Source organism: Scyliorhinus torazame, chromosome 16 (genome assembly GCF_047496885.1).
Source record: "Scyliorhinus torazame isolate Kashiwa2021f chromosome 16, sScyTor2.1, whole genome shotgun sequence".
In the NCBI taxonomy this organism is placed as follows: domain Eukaryota; kingdom Metazoa; phylum Chordata; class Chondrichthyes; order Carcharhiniformes; family Scyliorhinidae; genus Scyliorhinus; species Scyliorhinus torazame.
This window is the reverse complement of record NC_092722.1, coordinates 55,291,822-55,318,851: the sequence shown is the minus strand read 5'-3', so window position 1 is coordinate 55,318,851 and position 27,030 is coordinate 55,291,822. Positions and strand designations below refer to the sequence as shown.

The window sequence follows — 27,030 nt, the reverse complement described above, 5'->3', positions numbered from 1 at the left end:
CAGCTGATAAGCAGCCGAATTAGGTTCACTGTCGCATTTGCCAAAGTAGCTGACCTTAAAATTGATGGAGGCGAGAGAGACAGAATGAAAAGATGATGCACAGCAGGAGTAATTTTTAACTTTCAAGAAAGAAGAGCTGTACCAATATGCTGGGCTTTGGAGCAGTGTGATGTGGGTTCACCACCATGATTGCCAACGGTCAGAGAGACATTATTATGGTCTCGATGTTCAGCAGGATCACAAATGTGCTGATGAATATTTCCCCAATTTATTTCTAGCAAATCACTGGCACAAATGACGATAGTTGTGGTTGTTAGAGGACAAGCACCTCAGCCCCAGGACATCACTGCAGGAGTTCCTCAAATGCAAGCATCTTTGATCACTGCATCACTGCAAAGTAACCTTCCCTCCACCATAAAGTCAGAAGTGGGGATGTTCACTGATGATTGCAATGTTCAGCACCATTCACAGCTCCTCAGATAGTGAAGCTGTCTATACTTGCATTCAGCAACACCTTGCTAATATCCAGAATGGACTGACCAGTGGCAAGAAACATTTGTGCCACACAAGTGCCAGGCAATGACCATCTCCAACAAGAGAGAATCTAACTATCCCCCCCCCCGCCCTGACATTTAATGGCATTAGAATCGCTGAATCTCCCACCATCAAAATCTTGGAGTTTTCCACTAACCAGAAACTGGTGGACTAGCCACATTAATACTGTGACTACAAGAGTAGGTCAGAGACTGCAAATTCTTCAGTGAGTAACTCACCTCCTGACTCCTCAAAGCCTGTCCACTATCTACGAGGCTCAAGCCACGAGTCTGATGGAATACTCTCCACTTGCCTGGATGAGTGCAGCTCCAAGAGTACTCAGAAAGCTTGACACCATCCAGGGCAAAGCAGCCCGTTTGATTGGCACCCCATCCATCGCCTTAAACATTGACTCCCTCCACCACCGACGCATTGTGACAACAGTGTGTACCACCTACAAGATGCACTGCAGCAACTCGCCATAACTCCTTTTTCAGTACGTTCCAAACCCCTGTGACATCTACTGCCTGGAAGGACATGGGCAACAGATCCATGGGAACAGTATCTCCTCAGAGATCCCAGCTAAACTACACATCATTTTGATTTGAACATATATTGCTGATCCTTTACTGTTGTTGGGTGTTCAGGGAGAGAAGGGAAAGGGCAGAAAATGTCCTCACCCAGTCTGCTACTGAAGGTTCATTTTTAAGTTTGCTGTGAAGAACAGTAAGAATCTTTCAAATATAGGAACAGGTTGATGAAGTATTTGCAACCTCTGTACAGTCACTCGGTGTGCAGTGCCATAGGACAGTATTTATTGGAGGTGATGGGGAGTCTTGCCTGTCGGCTGGAGAGCTGGTGAGAGTGCAGAGTGTTGCCTCTTTTAGGAAAGGCCTGCCACTTTAAATGCCACTCATGCATTTAAACTAGTATGGCAGGGGGGTGGGCACGGGAGCAATAGGTCAGAAGGTGAGAGCATTGAGGGAGAACTAGGGAATAGGGACAGTGGGGCTCTGAGGCCGAGCAGACAGGGAGAAGTTGCTGAACACAGCGGGTCTGGTGGCCTGAAGTGCATATGTTTTAATGCAAGAAGTATTACGGGTAAGGCAGGTGAACTTAGAGCTTGGATTAGTACTTGGAAATATGATGTTGTTGCCATTACAGAGACCTGGTTGAGGGAAGGGCAGGATTGGCAGCTAAACGTTCCAGGATTTAGATGTTTCAGGCGGGATAGAGGGGGATGTAAAAGGGGAGGCGGAGTTGCGCTACTGGTTCGGGAGAATATCACAGCTGTACTGCGGGAGGACACCTCAGAGGGCAGTGAGGCTATATGGGTAGAGATCAGGAATAAGAAGGGTGCAGTCACAATGTTGGGGGTTTACTACAGGCCTCCCAACAGCCAGCGGGAGATAGAGGAGCAGATAGGTAGACAGATTTTGGAAAAGAGTAAAAACAACAGGGTTGTGGTGATGGGAGACTTCAACTTCCCCAATATTGACTGGGACTCACTTAGTGCCAGGGGCTTAGACGGGGCAGAGTTTGTAAGGAGCATCCAGGAGGGCTTTTTAAAACAATATGTAGACAGTCCAACTAGGGAAGGGGCGGTACTGGACCTGGTATTGGGGAATGAGCCCGGCCAGGTGGTAGATGTTTCAGTAGGGGAGCCTTTTGGTAACAGTGACCACAATTCAGTAAGTTTTAAAGTACTGGTGGACAAGGATAAGAGTGGTCCTAGGATGAATGTGCTAAATTGGGGGAAGGCTAATTATAACAATATTAGGCGGGAACTGAAGAACATAGATTGGGGGCGGATGTTTGAAGGCAAATCAACATCTGACATGTGGGAGGCTTTCAAGTGTCAGTTGAAAGGAACTCAGGACCGGCATGTTCCTGTGAGGAAGAAGAATAAATACGGCAATTTTCGGGAACCTTGGATAACGAGAAATATTGTAGGCCTCGTCAAAAAGAAAAAGGAGCCATTTGTCAGGGCTAAAAGGCTGGGAACAGACGAAGCCTGCGTGGAATATAAGGAAAGTTGGAAGGAACTTAAGCAAGGAGTCAGGAGGGCTAGAAGGGGTCACGAAAAGTCATTGGCAAATAGGGTTAAGGAAAATCCCAAGGCTTTTTACACGTACATAAGAAGCAAGAGGGTAGCCAGGGAAAGGGTTGGCCCACTGAAGGAAGGCAAGGGAATCTATATGGGGAGCCAGAGGAAATGGGCGAGGTACTAAATGAATACTTTGCATCAGTATTCACCAAAGAGAAGAAATTGGTAGATGTTGAGTCTGGAGAAGGGTGTGTCGATAGCCTGGGTCACATTGAGATCCAAAAAGACGAGGTGTTGGGTGTCTTAAAAAATATTAAGGTAGATAAGCCCCCAGGGCCTGATGGGATCTACCCCAGAATACTGAAGGAGGCTGGAGAGGAAATTGCTGAGGCCTTGACAGAAATCTTTGGATCCTCACTGTCTTCAGGGGATGTCCCGGAGGACTGGAGAATAGCCAATGTTGTTCCTCTGTTTAAGAAGGGTAGCAAGGATAATCCAGGGAACTACAGGCCGGTGAGCCTTACTTCAGTGGTAGGGAAATTACTGGAGAGAATTCTTCGAGACAGGATCTACTCCCATTTGGAAGCAAATGGACGTATTAGTGAGAGGCAGCATGGTTTTGTGAAGGGGAGGTCGTGTCTCACTAACTTGATAGAGTTTTTCGAGGAGGTCACTAAGATGATGGATGCAGGTAGGGCAGTGGATGTTGTCTATATGGACTTCAGTAAGACCTTTGACAAGGTCCCTCATGGCAGACTGGTACAAAAGGTGAATTCACACGGGATCAGGGGTGAGCTGGCAAGATGGATACAGAACTGGCTAGGTCATAGAAGGCAGAGAGTAGCAATGGAAGGATGCTTTTCTAATTGGAGGGCTGTGACCAGTGGTGTTCCACAGGGATCAGTGCTGGGACCTTTGCTCTTTGTAGTATATATAAATGATTTGGAGGAAAATGTAACTGGTCTGATTAGTAAGTTTGCAGACGACACAAAGGTTGGTGGAATTGCGGATAGCGATGAGGACTGTCAGAGGATACAGCAGGATTTAGATTGTTTGGAGACTTGGGCGGAGAGATGGCAGATGGAGTTTAATCCGGACAAATGTGAGGTAATGGATTTTGGAAGGTCTAATGCAGGTAGGGAATATACAGTGAATTGTAGAACCCTCAAGAGTATTGAAAGTCAAAGAGATCTAGGAGTACAGGTCCACAGGTCATTGAAAGGGGCAACACAGGTGGAGAAGGTAGTCAAGAAGGCATACGGCATGCTTGCCTTCATTGGCCGGGGCATTGAGTATAAGAATTGGCAAGTCATGTTCCAGCTGTATAGAACCTTAGTTAGGCCACACTTGGAGTATAGTGTTCAATTCTGGTCGCCACACTACAAGAAGGATGTGGAGGCTTTAGAGAGGGTGCAGAAGAGATTTACCAGAATGTTGCCTGGTATGGAGGGCATTAGCTATGAGGAGCGGTTGAATAAACTCGGTTTGTTCTCACTGGAACGAAGGAGGTTGAGGGGAGACCTGATAGAGGTCTACAAAATTATGAGGGGCATAGACAGAGTGGATAGTCAGAGGCTTTTCCCCAGGGTAGAGGGGTCAATTACTAGGGGGCATAGGTTTAAGGTGAGAGGGGCATGGTTTAGAGTAGATGTACGAGGCAAGTTTTTTACGCAGCGGGTAGTGGGTGCCTGGAACTCGCTAACGGAGGAGGTGGTGGAAGAAGGGACGATAGTGACATTTAAGGGGCATCTTGACAAATACATGAATAGGATGGGAATAGAGGGATACGGACCCAGGAAGTGTAGAAGATTGTAGTTTAGTCGGGCAGCATGGTCGGCACGGGCTTGGAGGGCCGAAGGGCCTGTTCCTGTGCTGTACATTTCTTTGTTCTTTGGATACCAGCGGGACTTCCCCGGCATCAAGGACCCTGTGGCTGAAGTCCCACCCAGTGAGCGCTGCTGACCAATCATAGGCTGGCAGCTCAATTGAATGCTAGCAGCACCAGGAAGACAATAGCTGTTGTTTGTATGACACACACAAGGATCAGCATCATCCCTGAATCCCAGGTCGAAGCGGAGATATGATGGGAGGATGGGGGAATCACAGGGCTAGGATTGGGGGGAAGCGGGTCGGCAAAAGGGCAGGGGGTTGACTCTTTGGGCTCCTGCCCCTTCCCGAGGTTGGGTCCCATAATCAGGCCTTTGAACGAAGGACCTTTCCCACCACCCGCAGCCACTCACGCCCCCCATACCTCCTTCCCCAAGGATCCCACAATAGCCTCACATGTTTTTCTATCATGCTTCCCCCATGCCCATTCCCACCGCTGGGTTAATGCCAGTGGTGATGGAATCAAGCCCTTAAGTGGGCAGCAGTTGGCAGCGGGGTCGCTACCAGGCTCTTGACAAATGCAGAGCTTCTGAAGCGCAGTTACTATAAAAATGTCGGGAAATTCCACCCATAGTGAATGGGAGCAAAGATAATGAGGGCAATTTCCAGAGCCATCTCTGGGTTCTCTACTTCGAGTGTTCAAAAATTCAAAGTGAAAATTAGTTGGGTTGACGCTCTGTACGCGGTATATACGTGGTATCAAAACTTCTTGGGCGAGAATCACTCCAGACTTTTTCCTCGAAGGTCCGGGCTGATTCTCGGTTTTCCAGGGGCCTAGCAAGGCCCAGGGGCCTAGCAAGGCCCAGGCGTGCGTCCCGCAGCTCTGGCTTCCGGCGGGGCCCTGCTATACAGACCGCACGGCCACGCATGCGCACCGCGCGGAGTAAGGTAGGTCCCCGAAGATCGCCATGGCCCACCGATCAGTGGCCCCCGATCGCGGGCCTGGCCACCGCTGAGGCCCCCCCCGAACTCAGATACCCCCCGCCCCCACCAGTCCGCAGCCGCGGGTCCGAGCTCCCGTCGGGTGGTACCAGATGTAAACCACGCTGGCGGGAGTTCAGCCGGTTGCCACGGGGGGCCTGTTTCAGCCGCCCCCGACTGGCGCCGCGGCGACCGTGCGGCCGTGATTGGCGCCGATTCTCCTCCGGTCGCTGGAGAATCGGCGGCCCGGAATCGGAGCGGCGTGGCGAGAATTTCCCGTGCTCCCAGCGATTCTCCGACCTGGCGCGGGCTCGGAGATTCCCGGCTCTTGTCTTTTTCTGGATCTGCACAGTTCAAAGCTCAAATGGCCTCTTTAACCACTAAATCGTGGAGGGGAATGTTCAGTTGTATGGAGAATTAGAAAATCAAAGTTAATGGAGAGGGTAGAAGTGCAGGTTAATGATGATGACTTTCAACTAGTTAAAGGAGCCGAGGGCTCAGGAGAAGTTAATAATGTTTTTTCAGACCATGTAATAGAACAGAGAGTAGAAGGTGGCAGGAATCTAACCTCAGGCAGAGCAAAAAAGTATGAGAAGGGAGGTGATCAATGCAGGACTGAGGGTGTTGTACTGCACATAATATACGGAACAAGGTAAATTAGCTTGTTGCACACATTTAATTTGGACAGGTGGATGGGCAAAGGGGCGGAGTTGCATTGTTAGTAAGGAATGAGGTTAAATCGATAGCAAGTAAGGATATAGGATCAGAAGGCATAGAATCTGTGTCGGTAGAGTTTAGGAATCGCAAAGGTAAAAAGACCCTGATGGGAGTTATGTAGAGGCAAAATTACAATAATCATGGGGGAATTCAATATGCAGGTGGGCTGGGAAAATCAAGTTGGTAGTGGATCCCAAGGAAACAAATTTGTGGAATGACTAAAGAGATGTATTTTTGGAACAGCTTGTGACAGACCCTGGTAGGGAACAGGCAATTCTGGATTTGGTGATGTGTAATGAGGCAGACATGATTAGGGAACTTTAAGTTGAAGCAACCCTTAGGGGGCAGTGACCACAATATGATAGAATTTACCCTGCAGTTTGAGAGGAAGAAGCTGGAATCAGATGTAACGGTATTACAATTAAATATAGGTAACTACAAAGACATGAGGGAGGAGCTGGTCAGAGTTGATTGGAAGGGAGCCTAGCAGGCAAGACAGTGGAAATGAAATGAAATGAAAATGAAATGAAATGAAAATCGCTTATTGTCACAAGTAGGCTTCAATGAAGTTACTGTGAAAAGACCCTAGTCGCCACGTTCCGGCGCCTGTTCGGGGAGGCTGTTACGGGAATTGAACCGTGCTGCTGGCCTGCCTTGGTCTGCTTTGAAAGCCAGCGATTTAGCCCTGTGCTAAACAGCCCAACAGAAATGGCAGGAGTTTTGGGGGGTCATTCAGAGGCACGCGAGAAATTCATCCCAAAGAAGAGGAAACATGCTAAGGGGAAGACGAGGGAGGTCAAGGACAGCATAAAAGCAAAAGAAAAAGCATTAAAAGTGGCGAGGATTAGTGGGAAGCCAGAGGATTGGGAAGCCTTTAAAAGCAAGCAGAGAATAACTAAAAAAAAGCAACAAGGGGGAGAAGATGAAATATGAGTGTAAGCTAGCAAGTAATATTAAAGAGGATAGGAAGAGTTATTTTCAATATATAAAAGGTAAAAAAGAGGCAAAAATAGACATTGGACCACTGGGAAATGAGGTTGGAGAAGTAGTAATAGGGAACAAAGAAATGGCAGAGGAACTGAATAGTTACTTTGCATCAGTCTTCACGGTGGAAGACATCAGTTGGATGCCAGAGTTCCAGGAGAATCGGGGCAGAGGTGAGGGTAGTGCCCATCACTAAGGAGAACTTTCTGGGGAAACCGAAAGGTCTGAAGGTGGATAAATCACCTGAACCGGATGGACTACACCCCAGGATTCTAAAAGAGATAGCTGAGGAGATTGTGGAGGCAATGGTGATGATCTTTCAGGAATCACTGGAGGCAGGGAGGGTCCCAGAGGACTGGCAAGTGGCTAATGTAACACCCCTGTTTAAGAAGGGAAGGAGGCAGAAGACAGGAAATTATCGGCCGGTTAACCTGACTTTCGTCATTGGTAGATTTTAGAGTCCATTATTGAAGATGAGATTGCGGAGTACTTGGAAGTACATGATAAAATAGGACTGAGTCAGCACAGCTTCACCTGACAAATCTGTTAAGAGTTCTTTGAGGAGGTAACAAGGAAGTTAGACAAAGGAGAACCAGTGGATGTGATTTATTTAGATTTCCAGAAAGTCTTTGACAATGTGCCGCATGGGAGACTTAAATGAGTTAAGAGCCTATGGTGTTAAGGGTAAGATCCTGGCATGGATAGAGGATTGGCTGACTGGGAGAAGGCAGACAGTGGGATCTTTTTCAGGATGGCAGTCACTGAGTAGTGGTGTGCCTCAGGGATCGGCGCTGGGACCACAGCTTTTCACAATATACATTAACGATCTGGAAGAAGGAACTAAAGGCACTGTTGCTAAGTATGCAGATGATACAAAGACATACAGAGGTAGAATTGAAGAAGCAGGGGGGCTGCAGAAGGACTTGGACAGACTAGGAGAGTGGGCAAAGAAGTGGCAGATGGAATACAATGTGGAAAAGTGTGAGGTTATGCACTTTGGAAAGAGGAATGGAGGCATAGACTATTTTCTAAATGGGGAAATGCTTAGGAAATCAGAAGCACAAAGGGACTTGGGAGTCCTTGTTCACGATTCTCTTAAGGTTAACATGCAGGTTCAGTCGGCAGTTAGGAAGGTCAATGCAATGCTAGAATTCATGTCGAGAGGGCTAGTATACAAGAGCAGGAATGTATTTATGAGGCTGTATAAGGCTAGGTCAGACCCCATTTAGAGTATTGTGAGCAGTTTCGGGCTCCGTATCTAAGGAAGGATGTCCTGGCCTTGGAAAGGATCCAGAAGAGGTTCACAAGACTGATCCCTGAAATGAAGAGTTTGGCATATGAGGAACGGTTGAGGACTCTGGGTCTGTACTCGCTGGAGTTTAGAAGGATGAGGGGAGATCTTATTGAAACTTACAGGATACTGCAAGACCTGGATAGAGTGGACGTGAAGATGTTTCCACTTGTAGGAAAAACTAGAACCAGTGTGCACAACCTCAGACTAAAGGGTCGATCCTTTAAAACAGAGATGAGGAGGAATTTCTTCTGCCAGAGGGTGGTGAATCTGTGGAACACTTTGCCGCCCAAGGCTGTAGAGACCAAATCACTGAGTGTCTTTAAGACAGGGATAGGTAGGTTCTTGAGTAATATGGAGATCAGGGGTTATGGGGAGAAGGCAGGAGAATGAGGATGCGAAAAATATCAGCCATGATTGAATGGCGGAGCAGGTGCGATGGGCCAAGTGGCCTAATTCTGCTCCTATGTCTTATGGTCTAAGAAATTACTTCCCTAACCTTGAACCCTGACTCTAAAGTATCAGGATAAAACAGCAGAGAGATACCAAAACATTAACTCCAATCAGTGGGCATCCACAGAGAATGTACCATTACATTCTTGATATTTTAGTGCGGCATGGTAGCACAGTGGTTAACACTGCTCCTGCGGCGCTGAGGACCCAGGCTCGATCCTGGCCTCGGGTCACTGTCTGTGTGGAGTTTGCACATTTCCCCCTTGTCTGTGTGGGTTTCGCCACACAACCCAAAGATGTGCAGGTTAGGTGGATTGGCCACATTAATTTGCCCCTTAATTGGACAAAAATAATTGGGTACTCTAAATTTATTTTTAAAAATACATTCTTCGTATTTTACTAATCCACAGTTAACAGTCAAAAACCCGCTCCAATCTGCAATGAATTGATCAGATGCAATTGTGTCAATAATTAACATTGTTCTCTCTGTTAAAGTGACAATAATGAATTCTCCTACAAAGAACTGTTTGCTTGTTATTCCGAGGTACTTAACAGACAAATTGATCTCATAACTCAGTCCAGTAATCAGCATCTGAAGCCCGAGCAGTTAAGTGAACCATAAATCATCTTAAACACCAGTTTCTTCAATTATTTAAATATTTTCTGTGCTTTATTGAGCAGCATAAAATTAGTAAAAATAATTTTCTTTAAATTGCAATGATTTAAAAATAAATATTTGTAAGATTTCACTCTGCCTGGGTTCATCGTGAGCCTCTCACCCCTGGGTCAGAGGGTCAAACGAATTAAGCACAGTCTAGGCTAACATTGCAGTGCTCACTGAGGGTGTACTGGACTGTCCTGAGGTGGTGTTAGACATTAATCTAAGACCCTATCAGTCCTCTCAGGAATGTGAAATGTTCCTTGGCACTATTCAACAAGGAGCCTGGGAATTTTCTTGAGGTTCTCGGAAACATTTATCCACTATTCGACACTACCGAAAGCAGGTTGTTTGGTAATCATTGCTGTTTGTGGCATCTTGCTGTGCACTAGTAATTGCCTGTTGCTTTTCCCTCCATTATAACAGAAGCTGCACTTCAGAGGCGAAATTCTCCGGAAACGGCGCGATGTCCGCTGACTGGCGCCCAAAACGGCGCAAATCAGTCGGGCATCGTGCCGCCCCAAAGGTGCGGAATGCTCCGCATCTTTGGGGGCCGAGCCCCAACCTTAAGGGGCTAGGTCGGCGCCGGACGAATTTCCGTCCCGCCAGCTGGCGGAAAAGGCCTTTGGTGCCCCGCCAGCTGGCGCGGAAATGACATCTCCGGGCGGCGCATGCGCAGGAGCGTCAGTGGCCGCTGACGGCATTCCCACGCATGCGCAGTGGAGGGAGTCTCTTCCGCCTCCGCCATGGTGGAGACCGTGGCGGAGGCGGAAGGGAAAGAGTGCCCCCACGGCACAGGCCCGCCCGCGGATCGGTGGGCCCCGATCGCCCCACGCCCCCCCCCAGGACCCCGGAGCCCGCCCGCGCCGCCTTGTCCTGCCGGTAAGGTAGGTGGTTTAATCTACGCTGGCGGGACAGGCATTTCAGCGGCGGGACTTCGGCCCATCCGGGCCGGAGAATCGCGCGGGGGGGCCCGCCAACCGGCGCGGCGCGATTCCCACCCCCGCCGAATCTCTGGTGCCGGAGACTTCGGCAACCGGCGGGGGAGGGATTCACGCCAGCCCCCGGTGATTCTCCGACCCGGCGGGGGGTCGGAGAATCTCGCCCCAGAAGTGCCACATTTGTCATGAACTATTTGGGATGCTCTGAAGTCACGAAGGAGTTATATAAATACAATTTCATTTTCATTCTCATTTTAACATTGCGGCACCCGGCTGAAATTATGGGCGCGATCCAATTGCCATGCTGCTCCTGAAAGTCAGCACGCCGTGGCGCAGCGTGGCCAATAAAAGCTGGGAGTCCCCACTTCCTGGAACTACACGATTTGCAACATCTCGCGAGATTGCGTTAGATCTCGCGAGAAGTAGCGATGTAAATCCTGCCCATTGTGAGTAAGATCACTTTTTCGGAAATCTGCATATTAAAGCGAGACAGCTAATTTCACAGAACACAGAACATACAGTGCAGAAGGAGGCCATTCCACCCATCGAGTCTGCACCGACCCACTTAAGCCCCCACTTCCACCCTATCCCCGTAACCCAATAACCCCTCCAATTTTTTTGGTCACTAAGGGCAATTTATCATGGCCAATCCACCTAACCTGAACGTCTTTGGACTGTGGGAGGAAACCAGAGGAAACTCAATTTAATGTGCAGATTCCCGAGGTACCTGAGGCTTTGGGATCTATCCCCTTCTCCTCGGAGACTGTCAAGGTGCCCAGCTGGCACTGGCAGCTGACATGGGGACAGCCAGTGTGTCAGGTATTAGGGGGAAGCTGGGGGGCCCTCCCATAGTTCGTTCGAGCTAGGGGTGTGGTCAGGGATCGCTTCGGGGACCTCGGAAATAGGGACGCTATTTAATTTGGGGTCCCGATCTCGCACTATACTGGTGAGTTCCAGCGAGCGGAGATTCTCGTTGTATAAAACGGGGCTATGTGCGGCCTCGGCTGCATGTTCCCCACTGAGGCCCTTTATTCAACATGGGTCATGTTGTACAGCCATGTTTTTCTTGGCACATGAGTGCCGGGAAACACGAAGCTAAACGCGTTCGCTCTGGGACTTTGTTCCAATTGCGCCCTAAGGGAACAGAATTCATGTTAAATATGTAGCAAGCTCGTTAGACTAGATACTGAGAGAAGTGCCAGCTTGTAACACCCAAAGTATGCTGCAAGGATCAGAAGCAAAACTGTAAATGCAGCAACTCTACAATAATTGTTAACAATTGCGGAGGCTAACATCTCGCGAAGGGACCTTGGGCCAGATTTTTGAACTTCGTATTTTTATTGGAAAGACAATTTCCCTCCGTGTTCTGGATCCCGCATGATGTTTGTATAGCCTTTCCGCGATTCATTTAAGCCTTGGGTGCAAATCGCTCATGCACCACTTCTGAGGTCAAGGTCGGCTATAGTGAGAACTATAGGAAAATCAAATTTCCTTTCTCATGCTATTTTCATGTGCCAGTGCAGATTTGGAACCCCCCCCCCGCCCCCCCAAAAAAACCACACACCTCTTTGCAAAATTCATTGCCACTGGGGGAAGCCTTCTGAGGAATCAAAAACATTCTGAAAGGTAAGTGGAAATGTTTTGACATCTTAAAGTGTCACTATTAGATGTTGTATTGTAATGCAGATGTCTCTATAATTCACTGATTGATCATAAGATGCCTGTTCTGCAATGGTACAGTGACTATTACATTGACCACCATTGCATAAGTGTTGATCTGCATTACAGTACTTTTCCCAATGGAGAAACTGCTGTAGTACATTCAAAACTGTAGAAACTGTGTGGTGTGGGCATCGCTAGCAGGGCCAGCACTTGTTACCCATCCCTAAACTGCCCTTCAACTAAGTGGTTTGCTGAGCTTTTCAGAGGGCAGTTAAGAGTCAGTCGCATTACTGTGTGCCTCAAGTTACATGTAGGCCAGACCAGCCAGTCAAGGACAGCAGATGTCCTTCTCTAAAGGACATGAGTGAACCAGGCGGGTTTTCACAACAATTACTGATGCTTTCATGGCCACAAATACTGAGACTGGCTTTATAATTCCAGATTTATTAATGGAATTTAAATTCCATCAGCTGGGATTTGAAGTCATGTCCCCCAAGGCATTAGTTTGGGCCTCTGGATCTCTGGGTCCAGTGACATTATCACTATGCCATTGTCTTACCCCTGAGGTGGCAAAATATTCTGTTATGTTTTGGACTGAGATTTAGATGTCTAACTACTCATGTTTTGGAAAGAAAAATGCCTTGCCGCCGAAAGTTTAAAAAATACACCTGCTCCACTACTTGGTGTTTCACTTTCATTGTCTGAAGCTGTTTGTTTTGATAGTTGTTGCTATTCTGATGTATTATGATGCTTGGCTGACTTCCAAAAGCTAAGGGAGCATTAGTTCTGTTGGAACAGCTGCTCAGTGGAGTGATTGACAGAGTGTAATAACATAATTTGCCTTTGATGTGGTTCCTGAATGCATGGTTCTTTGTTTCCACAACTTAATCATTACTTCAGGGATTAAACCGTTTTATTTTCATTGGGGTGACATTCATTTTTCAGTGTCAATGAGAGATTTGAATGAGAGTTTTATTAAATTGTTACAAATTTAATTTTTTTAATTTGCACCCATTGCTATTTCATGGCTCCTGAAGATCGTACATAGTGGATACTGGGTGAGTGGCTACAGAGGATACTTGGGGGGACATGGAGGTGAAATGGGGAAGAGGGATTATGAAGGGAGTATGACGGGGTGAGTAGAGGGCTGAGAGGTGATGTTCAGGTACCCCAAGAATAATGTTGCAAACTGGGTTCCAAGAATAATGTTGGAAACTGACACAGGCCTTCTAACTGGCCTGCCTTTGTACCCACATTCTCTCACAATTCATTGCAGCCCGCACACTGACCATTGCCCTTGTTTGTAAAAAAACCCAAAACCTTGGCCAAAGTCAGACGTGAGTCAGTTGCATGTTTGCGACATCGCAAAAGCGCCCAACTCATTTCATGAGCCTGAAAAGAAAGTCGGGCCCCTGCACCAGTATGTGAGTTGTACAGTTTGTTCAGTATTGCTGTCTTATCAGGGAAAGGCAGTTCAGATAGCAGACATACTTAGAATGCATTCACAGTGCTTTACTAATTAACCTTTCTGATGTGAGAGAACAGACTGCACTTTAAGCCGAACGCAAGCATTAAAATGTGAAACTTTCCAGGAATTGTGAACAGATTGAATATTGTTTTCCAAAAACAGAATACTGTAATTGCTGGAAATTTAAACAGAATTTCCAGGAACCAGGTTGGGCAAGTGAAGAGCGATAGAGTTAACGTTGGGTTTGATTGTTGCTGTGAGTCCAAATCCCAAATGAATTCCTGATTGGGGCCCAGAAATGCTGGCAGCGGGATCCTGGAAGCGATTTTGGGGGAGGAGCCCAATTAAGTGGCTGCCTCCAGGAGCTAAGTCCAATATAGGACGGACGGTGAGCTCCCAGGGCTCCCAGAGGTGAGAACTGTTGATGTAGGTAAAAGGGAAGAGAGGCTGCTTCAAGGTTGAGCACCAGGCTGTCATTTTGGAGAGGCATCTGTGTGTGTGTGTGTGTGTGTGTGTGTGTGAGAGGGAGGAACTTGCGCAGCAGGGGGCTCACTTGCATCCTGGTTGCCTCCACAGCCAATAGAAAATTAAGCTCCTGCATGATGATTATCATAGATTATCATAGAATTTACAGGGCAGAAGGAGGCCATTCGGCCCATCGAGTCTGCACCGGCTCTTGGAAAGAGCACCCTACCCAAGGTCAACACCGCCACCCTATCCCCATAACCCAGTAACCCCACCCAACACTAAGGGCAATTTTGGACACTAAGGGCAATTTATCATGGCCAATCCACCTAACCTGCACATCTTTGGACTGTGGGAGGAAACCGGAGCACCCGGAGGAAACCCACGCACACACGGGGAGGATGTGCAGACTCCGCACAGACAGTGGCCCAAGCCGGAATCGAACCTGGGACCCTGGAGCTGTGAAGCAATTGTGCTATCCACAAGGCTACCGTGCTGCCCTTGATGATCTTTCATCACAACATTTTTATCCATTGTTTATATGTTTTCTCTGTGTGCTATGTTGCCTACCTTAAGACAGCAGCTTCCCCGAAGAGAGGTGCCATCCTCAAGATCGCTGCTGTTTTTGACTTTGCTTGAAGTACATTAGAAAGAATTGTGTCTGGTTGCAGTTCACTAACAGACAGAGTGCCCAAGGAAAGCATTGGCCCAAGAGCTAGAGCCATTCCGTAGAAGTGACATTTGACTTGGGCAAGGACATAAAACAGGAATTGCTTTTGTTTCTCATTAAAAAACAGACTCGATATTCAGCTGTGTTACAGTCAATGAATATACTGGCGGCGATTTGCAGCCTGTGTTCGCCGTCAGTGAGAATAGCCATGTGGGCGGAAAGTCCGTAGAGAACTGAGAAATGCGATTCTCTCTGGAGAGATCCTGGGCTGGATTCTCAGGGACGATGTGAAAACTGTGGGGAGAGATTCTCCAATATGGAGGCCAAGTGTTCGCGCCGTCGTGAACGCTGTCGCGTTTCATGACGGCGCGAACAGGGCCCGGGCACAACCTATTCTGGCCCCCATAGGGGGCCAGCACGGCGCTGGAGCGGTTCACGCCGCGCCAACCCGCGCTTGCGCAGTTGGGGCAGCCCAATCCTGCGCATGCACAGTTGGGCCGCGCCATCCTGCGCATGCGCGGGGAACGTCTTACACACGCCGGCCCCTCACCAACATGCCGCGCGCGGAAGGAGGTAGGCCCGGGGCGGGGGCGGGGGGGGTGGGCCCCGATCACGGGCCAGACCCCATCGGAGGCCACCCCAGTGAAGGAGCCCCCCTCCCTCCCCCACAGGCCGCCCCCCCCAGCATTCCCGCAGAGTTCCCACCGGCAGCGACCAGTGATGGACGGCGTCGTCGGGAACCTGTCGTGTCGTAGCGGCCCCTCGGCCCATCCGGGCTGGAGAATCGCCGCTCGCCGGTTCTCCGAGCGGCCCGGTGCGAATCGCGCGCCGCTGGTTTCCGGGGGGGGTGGGAGAATCGCGTGCGGGGGTCGGGGCGGCGTGGCATTATTCGCGTGGCGCCCCGGCGATTCTCCCACCCGGCGTGGGGGGGGGAGAATAGGGCCCGTGGTCTTTTACTCCAGAAAAACTGACGTAAAAAGGCCACAGATTCACAGCCCTGCAGGGCTCCAGCTGCAGATACGGCCCCCCCACACTTCCGAGTCAGCGGCTGTACCGTGCTCCATGGAGGCCCTAGACCGCACGCCCGACCCGGACCATCCAGTCCGTATGAGACCCACCCCCTGCCCTCCAATCTGCCCGACCATGGCGGTCACGGACCTGGACCGTGGAAATAGTCCCCCTGATCGGCTGCGCGCCCGACCCAGACCGCCTGCACGATAAAGGCCCAGTCCCGTATGAGCACCCCCCCGCTCTCCGAACGGCCCACCCCCGACCATGGCAGTCGCGGACTGAGTCCGCAGCCGCCTCGCAAGTTTCCCGAAAAGCTGGGACCATATTAGAAATACGCCATGGGGAATTCGGCCGGTCAGTGGCGGAGAATAGCGGGGCGGGCCTCTGGCAATGGCCTCAGGTGGTGGATACTCTGCACGGCGTACACCCACTTTGCGAGGGGAGGAGAATCGGCGAACTGGCGCCGGTTCCGATTTCACGCGGGAAACTGGATTCTCTGTCCCATCGCCGAATGCGATTTCGGCGTCGGGTGCGGAGAATCAAGCCCTACGTTTTCCAATTTTCCCCACCCTGTACTGGTGACCTCATGAGGTACATGCCTACAAAGGACGGGAACCTCATTTTAATAGATTTAATATATTTAAACATGATTAGTCAGTCCTCCGCCACATGATTCCCCCCCCCCCCCCCACTGAATATTCATATTTCACTAACGTGACCCCAGCGAGGTTTACAACAGCTTTTTTAAAATGGCATTTAGTCGAGGGGATCCCTCCCGGAGTAGAGAGACATGTCCGGCAATTCCCTGGCAGTGCCCACCTGTGCCATTAGGCAGTGCCAAGGTGGGCCCACTTGGGAGCCCCAATTGGGGGAAGGGTTGCCATTTATGTGTGGTGGGGGGGCAGTGGGCAGTGAGGGGGAAACTTGCAGGAGTGGGGGGGAAGTGGGAACTGAGGGGGAGTGCAGAATGCTGGCAATTATTCCATGCTGATGTTGTGTGTGAGGGGGGGTACGATCCTCCAATGAGTTGTTTGGGGGGGGGGGGGTAGTGGAGAGAGTTGGATCCTTGTCTGGTGGAAGGTACTTGGATGATTTTTTGGGGGGAGGAGCCTGATGAGGGACAGAGATAAGGAGACATTTCTTCACACAAAGAGTGGTGAGCCTGTGGAATTCATTACCACAGGAAGTAGTTGATGCTAAAACTTTGAATATATTCGGGAGGTGGCTAGATATAGCACTTGAGGAGAATGGGATCAAAGGCTATGGGGAGAAAGGAGGATTAGGCTATTGAGTTGGATGATCAGCCATGATCGCAAAGGCCTCCTCTTGCTTCTATCTTCTATATGTATGATTGTCAGGGCAGGGGGAGAGATGGTCCAATAATTGTCTGGGAGTGGGGGTCCGATGATTGTCCGGGAGTAGGGGTCCAATAATTGTCCAGGAGTAGGGGTCCGATAATTGTCCGGGAGTAGTATGATAATTGTCCGGGAGTAGGGGTCCGATAATTGTCCGGGAGTGGTGGTCCGATGATTGGCAGGGGGGAGGCTGAGTCAGATGATTGCCTGGGGATAAGAGAGTGGGGAGAGAGTCCGATGTTTGTCCGGTGGGGTGGCGGTGGGGGGGGGGCTTTTGACAATGATGCTCACAAAAACATCAAAAAACGTTTCAGAATATATAGTGTACTGCACTATTTTTCTTCTTATGTGTTGACTGAGGAACCTGTTGTCATATTGCTAGTTGTCACTGAACAGAAACTTTTTTGATACTTGATATTTTACCAATTATTGGAGTGGTTTCTGCTCTTTCAAACAATTGATTCTTGGAACATGTTTCATCAATCAGATTCAAAGGGTATCCAAACTTTGTTGGTTATGAGTACTTTCAATCACTTGTTGTGTACCTCAAATCTAAACAAGATAGCCTGGACGGGTTTCTCCGCAATCGCATTAAACTTTACCCACAACCTGAGTTGAGGAGTTTTGTAGGCATCGGCACCCCAGAAAGAGTTAACACTGATGTGGAGCTAGAGAGAGTGTGGTGCCTGCTGGTTACAGATTCTTGGACAAAAGACCATGAGGTTTAACACCAGCAGTTTTCAAATGAATGGATTTAGCCACCCAAAAGAACCACGATCGTGGCCTATAGCTGGGAGGTTTCAATTGCTTCTAATGATCTTGTGAGGAGGGGCAGTCCTGAACAGAATGAAGCATGCTAACCTCCCTCTCTTCAGCCTGCTGTCCCAATGGCAAAGTGCCTGCTGGCTGGAGGGCCACTAGCCCACAGCACCAGGTTTCAGCAAGAGCTTAGCCAAGAAAAAAGTGGGGAGCTGGGAATGCCCTCTCCCATCTTATTACTAAACTCCAATAGGCCGGCTCCTAATCCAGGCCAAGCCCTCCTAGAGACAGAACGCCAGAAATCTTAGGGGCACCGTGAAAGGGATGTAAGCCTGATGTAACAGGTCTCCCTAAACTTTCCCCTGACTTTTTATACCTGAGGAAATAGGTTGTAAAATTTCCAACAACGCCATGGCCAGGGCAAATGACTTGTTACTGCTCACATCTGCCCAGAATCCAGGCATTTTTGTTGCCTCTGGGAATTTTCATGTAAAACTGTGATACTCGCATCAGCAAACTGCCAAATGTTGGTCTTACCAGTGAGACCAACATCCAGGAATGAATCAAAAATACATCAGTTGTAGGATGCTGTGGCACTGCCTCGTGTTATACCTATTGGAGAATGCATCTCCCTACATTTTAAAAATATTTCATAATGGAAATTCACAATCATTCGAGGCTGCTCTTTCAATTGATATCTTTTATAACTTAACTCACTAGACTTACCTTTGCCTTGAACAGCAAATATCTGCCCCGTTAGCCACCAAGCTGCAAAATGAATGGAGGCTGGCCATCTGATGTGTGCAAGAGATAATTATTTGAGTAAAGAGCACTGCGTTGTCAGTAAGTTCCTGCCTTTGAATTTATTTTTTAGAGTAACTGCGGGTAATCATCAGCCAGGATCAGTCTACTTCACCTTTCAGTTTTATCGCTTTCCACCGGTGACGACACAGCAGCTGAAACTGATGAAGATGCGGAACGCGGAAAAGGGAACTTCAAAGAGTACCCCTTTCATCCTTGTACCTCTGAACAAAAATGGCACCGGTGACTTAAGTGAGTATTGCAACATGTTTACAGCACAGAAGCAGGCCGTTTGGTCGAACAGCCTCATGCTGGGCTTTATGCTACACCAGATCGCCCCCATTCTTCTTAATCTAACCCCATCACTTACTCTCTTCCTTGTGTACCTATCTAGCTCACCCTATCTGTAACTCCTTCCATGGTAGCGAGCAGCGCACTCTAACCACCAGGTTAACAGGAATTGATGCAGATGCGTTGCTCATTGAATTACTTCTTACTTGCTTAATTTATTTTGTAAATTGAACTCATTTGTCGAGCAGAATGTGCCTTCAGTGATTGAAAAGAGACAGATTATCTCTGTCACCACTGTTGAATATGAGAAATACAAACTTTATATCAATAATGAGATGGCCGTTAACCTAATCTGGCTCGGTAAGATACGAATTTGAGTTAGCAAGTAGACCAGAGGTTAGACTTTGGTGTGGGACAATTTCTTTTTCCGGGACAGGTCCCACCAAACCACAAGAGCTGAGAATCAATGGAAATTGACCATAGTTGGCTTAATTTTGCGAAGACTGGTCATGTTACCACCATGCAGTGTCAGGAAAAGGTAAATACGAAGTTACTACACAACCTGTTTCTGCAGAGAATGACCCTATCCAAGAAGCACTGGACCCTGGAGAATGTTATGAATCTTAAGATGACAGTGGATACATTTTGGTAGACAGGGCTGTTGAAGATTATTGGAGATGATGCGGGATAAGAATTAAATTAATTTTATGACGAGCTCAATAGACAGAGATGTTTGCTTCCAATGCTATATAGTCCTATGTGTTAGGATAATCCTTACCCTTTTACAGGACTTTGAGGACAGAAAGCTACCTGATCAACAGCATTTATTTATCAAAAGAAAATAAACCCAATATAAAATATGTTATGAGATAGGCAACTTTAAACTCAGAACGGGCTTATTGATGGTTCTCTGAACCAAGCCTCCTGACTAATCACGGTCGAGTCTTCTGGACTATGTGGCATGTCTTTATGCATATTGGTATGTAACGCTAATGTAAGGTTAATATGCAAGCATACCTGCAGCACGTAAGGTTAATGCATAAATATGCCAGGAGTCAAAGACAACTGCGCCTTCTCGCGCATGTGCATTGGGTTTATTGTGCAAGTTGTATACAGCTCCTCAGACACTTCTTGCATTTGAGTGGTTAGGTCAGCCTTGAATAGTCAGATGCTTTTTCCCAGAGTGGTGGATAGTCAGATGCTTTTTCCCAGGGTGGAAAAGTCAATTACTAGAGGACATAGGTATAAGGTGTGAGGTAAAGTTTAGAGGAGATGTGCACGGCAAGTTTTTTTACACAGAGGGTGGTGAGTGACTGGAATGTGTGCTGGGGAGCTGGTGGAAACAGGTCCGATAGTAACATTTTTTAAAAAATAAATATTTTATTGAAAATTTTTGGTCAACCAACACAGTACATTGTGCATCCTTTACACAATATTATAACAACACAAATAACAATGACCTATTTTATAAACAAAAAATGAATAAATAATAAATAACAAAAATGAAAACTAACCCTAATTGGCAACTGCCTTATCACAAGTAACACTCTCCAAAAATATAATTTAACAGTCCAATATATAATTATCTGTCGCAACGACCTATACATATTATACAGTATATATTAACAACCCTGAGAGTCCTTCTGGTTCCCCCCCCGATAGTAACATTTAAGACGCACCTTGACGAATACATGAATAGGATGGGAATAGTGGGATACAGTTCCCAGAAATTAAGAAGGTTTTAGTTTCAACATGCGGCATGAATGGCGGAGGCTTGGAGGGCTGAAGGACCTGTTCTTGTGCTGTTCAGCTCTTTGTTCCTTGAGTGTCAGAATCTACTTATCTACCCAGGCATTTCTCACGTTTGAGTATCTTCTTGGCCTTGAACTCCCACCGCCTAAACAGACATGCTGGCGTTCTGCTGTCACTCAATATTTTGTTCTCAACCTTCTATGCTGGCACATAGCCCCACCTCTTACTCCTTTAACTGTAGGATCAATACTATTACTAACCTCCTTACTATTCCAAACACAATATTCCTAAGGGAATTGTAACACAGTGTTCTCTGAGTTGGGGAGGAACACACGAGAGATCTGTCGAAGTTGCCCGTAGGATTTTTCTTCTATTTCCGCTCACCACCCGTCCCACAGAGTTAATGTTACGATGTGTTTGTGAAGACTGGTGCTTCATAGTTGCTATTGAGAGGCTGATAGGTTTTTTTCAGTTTTGTTTCATGGGCTGTAATAAGTGGGAGAGCTGAGATATCCACTTTTAAGGTTGTCCTTACACTGTAAAAACAATTCCTCTTAAAAATAATGAAACTTATTACATACTATTCCGTCACTTTTATGTGGTCATTTCCAGAGTAAACTTTCACCAGATTTCCCTTTAAAATGGTTTATTCTTTGTTTGACTTCCCTTTGAATTGATATGTACAGCTTCAGCCTTGCCCTCATTAATGCCCAGTTCGATCTGATGTAGATTCTCCCGGATTGGAGCTGAAATATATGGTGGAGCCGAGTTACATGAAGGAAGGAGAACAGCGCTTATTTATGCAATACCTCGCCATGCAGACATTGCAGATTGATGTTTGGGATGCAGAATCCTTGCTTCTGATTGGCACTGCCACTGTGGAACTAAAGGTAAAGGTTATCAAAGCACAACAATGTTAAAGGCACTATGTAATTCAAGTAGCTTTTTGTTGATGAAACAGTTGAGTGTCAGACTATTTCAAAATAATTAGCCACGTAACACATAATCCCAAGAAATACTGGGACCCTCAGAGTTTGAAATGCTCCATGTTAATGCTTCTGAGCTATGTATTGTAGTTATGCCAAGACTTCAAAGATGAATTGCTTAATGTACATATGTATATAGCGATAGGCTACATCTGGCCAATTCTGAACATTTCTTCCTATTCAAAATATCTGCATTGATGCCTCACGTTTAGATGTGGTAAAGGTCTAAGGCCCAAAGCAAAGGACATTACCAAGGTTGGAAAGAGATAACAATGTAAATCAGAAACGGTGGTTAAGTGATATCAAGCTATGATTTTAAAAGCCTCGGGGGGCATAAAAGACAGAATGTGATAAAGAGCCCATTGTTGGGAGGTTCTGGAAAAGTGGGTTAGTGGAGACGGAGATCATGATTTCATGATTTCAAAGCATGAAGATTTGGGGATGTGTAGTGCACGTAAGATTGACAATATTGGAGACGAGAATGGACATTTCCAGCATCAACTGCCAGAGCACAGGTATTAGTAGATGAATTTTACCATAAAAATATATAGGAATTTTCTAACGAATTGCTTTATCAGTTGTATTGGTCTTTGAAAAGGAGATATCTAAAGGGACTTGGTGCATGCTGATCAGTAGAATGCTTCAAAACTTCACAAAGTGACGGGGCTGAGATTGGGAACTCACCATACTGGGCAATTGAACTCCAAATTACATTGCTCCCTGGCATAGAGCTGGTGTTCAGCTCCCATATTGACCTGAAAATGTATTATTAAATTTACTGGACAGATTTTAGTCGATATGTGTAATAACTAAAAGGGACAGGTAGCCTTCAGCAAACAATGCGCATTGGATCTAATAAAGTAGCAGAATCTATGTTTGTAGATTTGCCACTCTAATGTCACACAACTGGTTTCACCTCCCTCTTCATTTAGATTTTGGTTTTTATTCTGTTCTGCATTGTTTTGGCAAGGTCAGACTTATATTAACACTGACATTAGCGTTCAGTGTTAAAAAGGCAATAATAAGATGACTTGCTTTTAGGGGCCACAATCACTTCTGACAGGAGATCCGGTACATGGACAAGTGGGTGGGGACCTGGTTTAATAGTTCTTTCCTAAATCTTTGCCTCCACTTTTTCTTTAACCACTGCTGTTCTGTTGTACCACTGAGGGAATGCTGCTTTGGCACGTAACCCAAAGAGGTTTCACTAGCTGCAGGCGAATTAAGTACACCTTTTGGATGAAAGGAACAAATGCAGAAAAATATCTTGTGCAATCCTGAAAATAATTATTTTACTGTAATGATCATGTTTTGCTGAAAAAGCGACATGTGTTTTATCTTGCCCTCATCAGGACAGACTTGCAAGAATACAGTCATGCTGGAATCTATGTATATTCACATACAGGGCCGATCCATTGCAAATAGAAAGAATGTGTCCAAGCACTGCACCTTTTTCAACTAATAAAAACCTTGGGGGACAGCCATTCCATGGTTCATTCGCTCTGGCAATGTCTTGACCAATTAGAGTCGACCAGACTGGTTTGAATTTAAACAGAAGCTTGATAGTTAACTGTTCCCTGGTGCATTCTCCATGGCAACATCTCTACTAATCAGAATCCACTTGCTAACCAACCAGCACCCTCTTATGTAGTACAATTGTTGTTCCATTTTGGAGATTTGATGAGTGCAAGAGGAAACACTTCGACAGCCCGTCTCTTTTTTCATCAATACTCAAGTTCTGTTAACTGTGTCTGCTATAAAAATAATACTTTCAATCTGGCTTTTCATTATCAATTGTTTCTTTTTCAATTATTAATGCTGTAAACTAGGTTTGAGCTGTAAGATGATTTCAACAACTCACATTCATATATAATTCACTCATAATCATTAAAATATTCTTTCAGTTAAAAGCTAAATAAATCTTATTATGTTTCACTGTTAATTGGAAGCACATATGAACATGCTTCGGGGTGTTGCTGATGCCTTAGCTTTTACAGTAAGTGGTTTATTTTCTCAGCAGTATTTGCCTAGATGAAAGGTTTATGAAATCTTAAAAGTTTAGGATTTATATTTGCTGGGAATTTACGGTAAAAATGTCAATGAGGTTATTAATGCATGCCGTTATTTAACTGTAAATCATAGGGCCCGGTTAAATCTGAAAATTTGGAAGTTGCTGTCTGAGGTGCACTATCTCACCAGAAGCCATTCTGTACTGCTATCTCAAGCAGAGATTCGCCAGTCAAATAAAGGGAAAGGGTGAAATTGGAGTACTTAGCCAGCTAATACCCACTAAACTCACCATAAAAAGATGAGACTTACACAATCTCATGTATGTGGCTTTTTAATTCGGTGTTAAGTCTTTATTCCTGCCTAACAACCTCTCTGGCATTGCAAGTTAACTTTTATAAGTGTGATATCTCGTCCCTTCTAATTTTAGTTTTTGGAGATTTAAAAAAAAACTTTACCATTTTATATCCCCCCACCCCACCCCACTTCTTTCTCTCCCTTCATTTCTGTACATGATATGGCATTGAATTAACTATTCCAGCTTGAATGTTCCAGTTTAAACTCTGCACGGTGCATTCAGAATTTAATGTGGCACAATGGTTAGCACTGCTGCCTCACAGCACCAGGGACCCGGGTTCAATTCTGACCTTGGGTGGCTGTGTGGAGTTTGCACGTTCTCCCCAGTTCTGTATGGGTTTCCTTCGGATGCTCTGGTTTCCTCCCACAGTTCAAAGATGTGCAAATTAGGTGGATTGGCCATGCTAATCTGCCCCTTAGTGTACAAAGATGCACAGGTTAGGTGGGGTTATGGGGATAAGTTGGAGGAGTGGGTCTAGGGAGAGTGTTCTTTCAGAGAGCCGGTGCAGACCCAAAGGGCCGAATGGCCTCCATCTGCGCTTTAGGAATTCTATGATTCTATGAAGAATTGCACATTGTATTTGGTTGAAGGTCCTAGATCACTTGAAGAGTGCAATGCACTGAAATGGATTTCTAATTACCACACATTTCAGTGCAAAAAGGCCTAAAAAGGTTGTGGGAAAGTGTAATGAGCACCGTTCAGTCATCAACTCAACTTTGGGTCAATATGTCTGTTAATCCTTTCAAAGCCCATTTGTTTGTTTCATATTGCACTTAGGCTAACAAAAGGATCTTATTGTTGCAGTACTTGCTACGCCAGGGTCGCACTGCAGTCCAGGTTTCTCATGAACTGGCAATCATAACCACAGAATATGCTCCAGATGTACCAATGGCCTTGGCTGACATCACAAAGCATGGCACTGTTAAGCCTCATGGAATGACAACAGTAACAAAAGGAAAACTACATATGCGCCTAGGCAATGTTGGTGAGGAAACGTACACTTTTGACATCCTTATTTTGGGTTGGGGAATAGAAAAGAGAGGACTCCAGTCTGGAAATTGTTCTTGCAAAGATTAACATGTGATTGAAATAGTGGGTTAAGGAACTTAATTAAACACACGTTAAAGGGCTGGATTTTTATGGATCCTGATTGGGACTAAATAGCGGTAGGACTGGAACAAAATGGCCACCTCCCCTTCCTCCATTTCCACACCATTTTCACAAGGGCGGGGTGAAGACCGGCTCCAGAATCTGCCTGCTCTTATTAAGGAGGCAACAGTCGGCATTGTGGGCTCACTGACAGTCTGCCCTTGTAAGTTTGTTTTTTAATTTTCATGGATTGGAGGTGGGAAGAGTTCAAAAGCTAATTCAAATTGTTTTGCCTCCTTTACAGTTCATTATGAAATGCTGTAGAGTAAATTTCATTTGTGTTCATTAAAGTGAATCATGGAAGTGCTTGATTGGTAGATGTAACTACCCCTTAAACAATGGCCGGGATTCTCCCCCAACCAGCGGGCGGGCAGTATTGGCGCCAAAGAGTGGCATGAACCACTCCGGCGCCGGGCTGCCCGGAAGTTGCGGAATCTTCCGCACTTCCGGGGGCTAGCCGGCGGTGGAGTGGTTGACTCCGCGCCAACCTGTGCCAAAGTGCCTCCGTCGGCCGGCATGAGATGGCGCATGCACGGGAGCGCCAACGTGTTCTGGCGCATGCGCAGAACCCGCTGGTGTGATCCCTGCGCATGCGCAGGGGGTTTCCTCTCCGCGCCGGCCATGGCAGAGCTTTACAGAGGCCGGCACGGAGGGAAAGAGTGCCTCCCACGGCACAGGCCCGCCCGCAGGTCGGTGGGCCCCAATCGCAGGCCAGGCCACCGTGGGGGCCCCCCCCCCGGGACCGGATCCCTCCGCGCCCCCCCGAGGATTCTGCAGGTCGCCCTCAGAGCCAGGTCCCGCCGGTATGGACCTTGTGCATTTCACGCCGGCGAAAACGGGGCCTGGAGAATCGCCGGGGAGGGGGGTCACTGCCAACGGCCCCCGACCAGCGTGGCGCGATCCCCACCCCTGCAAAAAAACCGGTGCCGGCGAATTCGGCAGCCGGCGTCGGCGTGGATGGGCGGGATTCACGTCGCCCCTGGCGATTCTCCGACCTGGTGGGGGGTCGGAGAATCCCACCCCTCATGTTTGCCAGATTGTTACTTCTATCTCCTGGCAAGTTGTCAAGTAAAAGCTAGAAAAGTCTTCTGAAAAAGTTAATTTAATGGATAAAAAGGTAGAACATATTTCACTATTGAACCGGTAGTCTAGTATGATAACTATGTATAATTGTTTAGTACTTTCCCCTTGCTTTTATTTATTCAATCTAAACACCTGTTGACAGAGCAGTTCTGAAATCCGTTTGTTTACTTCAGGGGTTTTATGGGCTCTTAACTGCAATTCAATTGCCTAATTGTTTTACAAGCACCTGACTTTGTTTGTACAGTTGATTCAAAAGGTCCGTTTATTTACTCAGGGGACGGGATTTTCCCATCCGGCGGCAGAGTGTCCATGCCGTTGCGTTTCATGACAGCATGAACGGGCCACTGGGAGTACCGATTCTGGCCCCCACAGGGGGCCAGCACGGCGCTGGAGCGGTTCACGCTGCTCCAGCCTCCTATCCCGGTACGAACTGTGCGCCGCGGGATCCACGCTTGCGCAGTGGCGCCAGAGCCCACCTGTGCATGCGCAGTGGCCTCCCTCAACGCACCGGCCCCGTTGCAACATGACGCAGGAGTTCAGGGGCCGGTGCGGAAGAAAATAGGCCCGGGGAGCGAGAGGCCGGCCCGCCAGTGCATGGGCCACGATCGCGGGCCAGGCCCCATTGGAGGTGCCCCCCCCCCAGAGTTGGACCCCCCCCCCCCCCCCCCACAGGCCAACCCCCGACCCTGCATGCAGAGTTCCCAACGGCTGCGGCCAGGTGTGGACGATGCCGGCGGGACTCTGCCTTTTTAGAGTGGCCGCTCGGCCCAATCCGGGCCA

General features: G+C 47.4%; 1 protein-coding gene across 5 annotated transcripts in view; it reads left to right on the top strand.

The window, feature by feature from the left end:
* Positions 1-27,030, top strand: part of nphp4 (nephronophthisis 4) — a 770,918-nt gene that overhangs the window by 604,807 nt on the left and 139,081 nt on the right. For all 5 annotated transcript variants that reach the window (XM_072478481.1, XM_072478484.1, XM_072478483.1 and 2 more), the window contains 3 exons: positions 18,698-18,876; positions 21,397-21,557; positions 24,823-25,003. In XM_072478481.1, the coding sequence (XP_072334582.1) occupies positions 18,698-18,876; positions 21,397-21,557; positions 24,823-25,003 (521 nt within the window). The remainder of the gene's footprint in view (positions 1-18,697; positions 18,877-21,396; positions 21,558-24,822; positions 25,004-27,030) is intronic.